Consider the following 6,583-nt stretch of genomic DNA (forward strand, 5'->3'; position numbering starts at 1 on the left):
AAACAGAGAACAGGCAGGAAGTATGTATACAGCTGTTCTTATACCGTGATGATGTAGTTCCAACCCGTCTGTTGGCCTATCACAGTAGAGGCTGAGCGTGGTTTAAACTTTGCTCAGCCTATCGCCGGCACTCAGACTGGTCCCAGTCTCTGGTCCCAGTCTCTCAGATGTCCGCATCTGGTCGTTGGGTAGATTAGATCCGTCTTGTGCCGCTACACTCAAACAGTTCCTTATATGGTATTGTCCAGTGTCCTACCCTCCCTGGTTGGCCTGGAGATAGGCACCCCTCCCCTCTCCAGATTGACCACAGCTTTTGCATCAAGGCACTCCATGTTGCTCAATCTTAATATTCATCTTCAAACAACATGGTAGCGGGCCATAATGCATAAATATAAATCCTAACAAGGGTTAGATGGCAGGGTATTTTTTGAAATGTATTTTTCACTCAAAGTATAAGGGATTTAAACCCTAGTCTAGTTGGTGGCGGTAATGCAACATTTATTGGATGCCAACCGCCGTTAAACCTCAACAAAGAAGAAGCAACGTCACATCCTTTTTCACCATGGCGGCTGATTTAACTCCGAGGTTTAGACGATTGAACAGTCAAACACGGAGCCTTCGTGAAAATGTTCAACCAGGTGAGAAATTGACATGAACATCCTTAGGTTATAAACCGTAACATGCTTTCAACTTTTTGTTTTCATATCCAAAAATACAGCCAGCGTATACAAAGCTGTGTTAGCTCATCTTGCTAGCCTAGCTAGTTAACGTCGTTAGTTAAACTGCAAACCAAGCCATTATAAACACATTACATTCTAACTTAGCTAGCTACATGTCATGTTTTTATGGCTTATGGCCACAACCCTTATCTTTTACACAAATGTGAGTAAACTTAAGTTAAACGACCATACTAGAGGCGTGTTATTAATATTGAAGTGAAGGGTAGTTAACTAACTAGATTCAGCAATGTGACGACATCCCACAAAAATCAACAACCCCCAACAAAAAAACCTGAACTGACAAGAGCCACTGTGCTAACAGTGGCTGTCTTGGCAGATTTGAACTCTGTCGTGGTGTTTTTATTTTGCATGCAGCCGTAATACTGTTGATGAAATATGACTGAGTCTACTACCTGAATGTGTCATCACATAGGATTCTCTGGGCCCTTCCACGCTACACAGCTGTGGCACAACATCATCCAGGCGCTGCATACACAGGTGGAGGTGCGACGACGGCGGCGCCACCTGTGTGTGCACCCTGACTGCTTCACAGGCTCGGATGCAGTAGACGCTGTGCTCAGCTACTTGATGCAGAACGTCTTCTTCTGTGCCAGCGAGGTGTCACGCCTCAAGGCCGCCAGGCTCTGCCAGGCACTCATGGAGGCCAAGGTGTTTGAGGCGGTGGGCACCAAGCTGTTCCGCCGGGACAAGGAGGCCACTTTCGAGGACACGAGCTGCAGCCTCTACCGTTTCCAGGACTGCGGCTCGCTGCCCGGCTCAGCCAGGAAGGCTGGGAAGGATGGGGACACAGAGAACATGGCCCCCGAGGACTTAGTGAGGAAGAGGAAGAAAGGCTCTAGGTTTGTCTGAGTCACAAACATGCACACACATACATTCTTATTCTTTTGGTTTCTCTCTCACACACACACATTTACTATACCGCACTACATCATCACTGCTCTCTCTCTGCAGACTGAGTGAGCTGAGGACCATCTCCAACCCCCTGGCGCTGGGCCCCTCAGACCGGAGGGTGGAGAGGCTGCTGAAGATCATCAACCTGCAGCCCTCCCTCCCTAAAGCCATTACCAAAGCCCCCACCACCATCTTCCTTTCAAAGACAGGTGAGATGACAAAGCCTGGCTGTCTCCACCTGGCCATGTTGGAAATTACTATATTGGAAAAGTTAATGTTCTTTTCTTTTTTCCTGTTTCTTTTCCATTCTGTATCCCTCCCTTTCTGTCTCGTACTCACTTTTTTTCTTTCCCACTCTTGCTTGTCATTCTACCCCCCTCTCTCCCTTCTCCTCTGTCCTCAGTGGTGGAGGAGGTGTGGAAGCAGCAGACGTTGCTTCAGCTGCTGCAGACGGTGGAACTACCCGTGCTGGACTGCATCCTGGCGAGTCCGACCCGGGGGACCCAGCCCTGCCCCCAGGCTGCCGCCCTGCAGCTGCTGCAGAGCCACCACCAGGACCTGGTCATCTCCAACACCTGCCTGGACCGTGAGCTGCCCCAGACCCTCAACCTTCCTGAGTTAGTACCTAACCAGCCGCCATATGATTTAATGGAAAAGATACTAGGAATTGTAAGCAGTATTTTGTTGGTCAGAACCAGGGATTGGAACCGGTTTATGGAACAGAACACTGAAAAAGTCATTTGAGGAATGGAAACTGAACTTGGAATGAAAGTGATCTCGTGTTCCGGAACAGAAACATTATTTTCAAATCTTTAGAATGGGTTAATGATGTTATTTTTGTTCCAAAAATATTCTTAATATCTAGTATATAATTTGGTATAAAGTTATAATGCTAGTAATAGCCTAAACACATTCCAGTTCATGTCATGATGTTCAGCGCTTCAAGCCAAGCTTGTCTCTCTCTCTCCCCCCACCGGTAATAGTGCAGGCGCGAGATGCGACTGAAATATCTGACCAATCAACATGTAAAGAACTAGCTTACGCTGCCATAGCATGCTTCTCTATCAATGCTAATGTGTTGAGTAAATAATGAGCTATTTTGTAAAAAAAACCTGTTGATTTCACTGAATGAAAAACAACAATCTGAACCGGTTCCGAACTTTTTCTGGTCGGAAAACTGGAACGGATTGAAAAAAGATGGGAATATTTATTTTGGTTCCAACCGCTGGCCAAAACATTAACAACCTACCGTTAAATTATATTTAAGCTCTTTTGACATTAAAAGAAGGCCCTGATGTTTGCTTCCTCTCCCTGTGACACTGTAGGCTGGACGCATGGCTGGTGGCAGCCGCTGACTGCCTGGAGCTCTTCCCTGACCAGCTGATCGTGTTGGCGGGGGAGCACCTGCTCCAGCAGGGCAGCACCACAGAGGGGGCAGAGAGGCTGAGCGGCCAGAAGAAACTGCTGTTTGACACCATGGCCAAGCACTACGGAGGCCAGGAGAGGTCCCCGCTGCTCACCGGACGCTACCTGGACATCCACACGGCCATACTGAACCTGTTGGGTGAGATTGGCTGGTTGAGGAATTATGGTGGGCTGTTGTGTGATATAGTGTTTTCATCATGTTAGAGTCCTGTGTCTGTACATGTCTCTTTGAAGTATACTCCCACCCACTCTCTCCCTATTTTTCCTCTTACTGTGTGTGTGTTCTCAGACTGTGGGAAGGTGGATGATGCTGTCAGGGCCTATCAGCTGTGTCTGCATCTGCTGGAGCCTGCTGGGAGAGATGAGCTGAGGAGGCTCCTGGCTTTCATGGCCGCAGCAGCCCATCCGGATGCATACCGTCTGCACAAACAGGTAATCCCACACACACACCATTTGAAAACCATTGTTTCTCAAATAATGGGTCAGGGCCCAATGATAAATACTATATACATCAGTGGTGGGCCAATCATACCCTGCGATGGCGGCTGTGGGTGTAGGTGTTTGCTTCAGCCAAAGTGGTAACACTGGTGGTCCACTGTGTGACGGACCACTCAATATGTCCAGACAGACAACAGGGCCCTGATCAGCAGGACATTTCTGAAGGCCATCGTGCAGAATAAAGAGCTATCTCGTACCCAGAGCGAGAGGCTGCTGCTGTTTCTGATGGACAACCACACTCAGCTCTTTAAGGTAGGCACCTGAAATCCCTGATCCTCTTCCCTGGCCCTCTTCTGACAGACCCTCGCCCGCAGTACTCCAATCCCAAAATAAACAAGTTTAGGGCGGCATTGTTGAACGGAAATAGTAGCTACAGAGGGAGGCTTTAAAATCAGGATTTGGTCACCGTGCCTTTTTAAAGTCGGCCATCTGAAGACTTAATACTGCACCCTATTCTCAAGAGTGTAATCTGTACTACAACATTGCCTGATGCATGTATATGATTTGTTTATGTGAATAAAGTAACCTTTAATCAACCCTTCTCTATCCATAATGGAAATAGACCCCCACATCGCTGATTGATGCTGTGAGGAGAACGCTGCAAATCCTGCAGCAAGGAAGAGATCCGAACAACATTGCGAGTGAGTTCAATCCAACTTGAGTACATTCAGCCCCACTTGATACATCATTTTAGGACTTAGTGATCTACAGTATATGCCCTTTTGTGCTTATGCTATTATCATAACAGTACTACATAAAATAGTGAGTCGTCCCTAATCTTCAGTAATGACAAACCACCATCAGTGTCGTGTTCACTAGGCACGAAATGAAAGAGAACTGACAAACTACCAATGAGAAGCTAATTTCTGTTTTCCGTGATGCGTTCCCTAATAAATACACCCCTGTTTTGACTCCCTTCTCCTCATCCTGTGTTGCAGTGTTTACGTTCTGTCAGCAGGTGTCGCTGCAGCAGTATAAGGATCAGTGCGAGGTGGCCACCCTGGAGAGCCTGAAGCAGCTGATCAGGGACATCAGCCTGAGCAAGGCCCTGTCTGTCAAGGAGAGGAGAAGGCTGGTCAAGGAGTTCCAGAAGCACCATCCCATAGTCTTCCTCCAGCACTTCTCCTCCACTTTCTAGGGGGGAAAGGGAATGTAATGAGTGGTGGTAGACCCAATCCAAAATCAAACCTTACCCCCGCCATGCATTTGTGGATTGGATTAGTTACAAGCAATTCCAGGTATAAGTGTTCCACTTACCAATCAGAGGGTAAGGTCATTCCAGGGCTATGTTCAGTTGCTAAATGTTCTTGAACATTACAGATTGAAGTGAGCCTATGTGATTACTTATTCTACATGTCAGAGGCATGTTTGATCTACATAGCGTATTTATATCTGAATGTTCAATCCTGCTGAACGTGCCCCTGGTCTACACAAGGGCATACTACATATGGGGTGGGCTTAGGGGTTGATTTTGGAATTAGGCAGTAGGGATCCTTGTCGCCTTAACAAGCGCGTTTGTTCTTCGTTATGCCAACATTTTCCACAGTGCTGGCAATAGTTTTGTCCCAAGACAGGATATACAGTAAGTTTTTGCCAGGTGATTATCAGGACTGTTTGCGCTTTACATGGGATCAAATTACTATTTTGATTTGATGTAGGCCTAGTTAGTGTTATCGTTTAGTGATGTTACTCTTACGAGGCTTTGCTTTTCAAGTGTTCTTATGACTCCGGCTTCAAGAATGCATTTGCACTAGTTTGTAGGCCATAGTATGTTAGTGGTATGACAGTAGCAATTGTTTTGTTCTAACAAGGAGATATGCACTTACCCAGGTGCCTCAAGGGTTTAGTTCTGGTGAATGAGAGCATTCTCTGCTCTCCGTAGCTGATGCCTGTCAGGAAAACCTTTGATTTTGTTGAAATCGACACAGAGGGGAATGTGTAATGTTGGTGAAACATTTATCTAAAACTAACAGGCATAGGATCTAACTGAATTTATTCAGGGCTGGTTTTGGTATCAAGTATCTAGTTTTCTCAGGTAGATTTTATTTAGGTACTGTAAATAGAAGTTTAGGCTGGATATTAAGCTTGGACAGGAATCTCTTTAGACGAATAAGCATTACACTTTATTTCTATACCTTAAATGAAATTTAACACACCTATTGTGTTGACAGTCTTAACAAATGATGTATTGTTTTGGATTTCGTTGACTGCATCTTATAACTGGTAAGGGAATAACGCTGGTAAATGTAACACTACTTTTATATCTGTACATTTTCTGTTGGGGACAAACGTAATTATTTGAAATGGTATTCATTTAGTTATTTGTGGAACTGTTTCCCACTGCTGTCAAGAACCTATTTCATATCTGTTAATCACATAGTTGACACTAACTATTCTATTGGATTGTAATAGGCTTTGATTGCATGGGTTTGCAAGTTTAATCATAAGGTGGAATGTTTAAAATGCAGCCAAAAGTTTTTACTTTTGTAGTTTGTTGGTGGTCTTACAAATGAATGCTTTGTCTCATAAGTGCCATGTTTTTAGCCTAACTTGAAGTCTGAGTGAATTAACTTATTGAAATGAGTGTAAATCATACAATCCAGGGGTGTGAAAATTAGTTTCTATTGGACAAATTCAAATGGGTCCCTGTTTGTTTCTGTTTTCCTCTGTGTGGTTCCTAGTGAATACACCCCAGGTTACTTTTTGTGAGTATTACATTGTTAATTAAGTTGTTGCATCATTGGTATAACGTTTTAAATTCTAGAGCATTTTCTGTACTGCTGCTGATGCCTAGTTTTTAGTTTTACATATCTTAGTCAACAGAATAGTACACGCGATCTGTAAAGTTGCCGATTCAGGTTTTATAGTTAATACGTTGAATTGTTTTGAAATGCACTTTGTCGAAAAACTATTAAATACAGTACAATAAGTCTTTCATTAAACATCATTGGAAGTTCCAGTTCTCATTTGAGCAACCATTGGACATAGATATGCATGAAATATACAATATTCAAACACTATACAGAAGG

At 44.4% G+C, this 6,583-nt stretch overlaps 1 protein-coding gene across 1 annotated transcript; it reads left to right on the forward strand.

Annotated features, from left to right (window-relative positions):
• The first annotated feature begins 490 nt into the window (after window positions 1-490).
• Window positions 491-6,501, forward strand: LOC129838930 (DEP domain-containing protein 7-like). The gene is made up of 9 exons (XM_055906199.1): window positions 491-638; window positions 1,153-1,579; window positions 1,692-1,840; window positions 2,035-2,248; window positions 2,957-3,195; window positions 3,346-3,488; window positions 3,681-3,806; window positions 4,117-4,195; window positions 4,493-6,501. Exons 1-9 carry the CDS (start codon window positions 506-508, stop codon window positions 4,690-4,692), a joined length of 1,710 nt encoding a protein of 569 aa, XP_055762174.1. The 5' UTR covers window positions 491-505; the 3' UTR covers window positions 4,693-6,501.
• Window positions 6,502-6,583: the final 82 nt, after the last annotated feature.

This window comes from Salvelinus fontinalis, chromosome 39 (assembly GCF_029448725.1).
Source record: "Salvelinus fontinalis isolate EN_2023a chromosome 39, ASM2944872v1, whole genome shotgun sequence".
Classification (NCBI taxonomy): domain Eukaryota; kingdom Metazoa; phylum Chordata; class Actinopteri; order Salmoniformes; family Salmonidae; genus Salvelinus; species Salvelinus fontinalis.

Excerpts from the sequence above, each read along its gene's own strand:
- LOC129838930 (XM_055906199.1), top strand. The coding sequence starts at position 506 with ATGCCAACCGCCGTTAAACCTCAACAAAGAAGAAGCAACGTCACATCC. Across the intron at positions 639-1,152 it reads TCGTGAAAATGTTCAACCAG|GATTCTCTGGGCCCTTCCAC; the intron begins GTGAGAAATTGA and ends GTCATCACATAG. Across the intron at positions 4,196-4,492 it reads AGATCCGAACAACATTGCGA|TGTTTACGTTCTGTCAGCAG; the intron begins GTGAGTTCAATC and ends CCTGTGTTGCAG.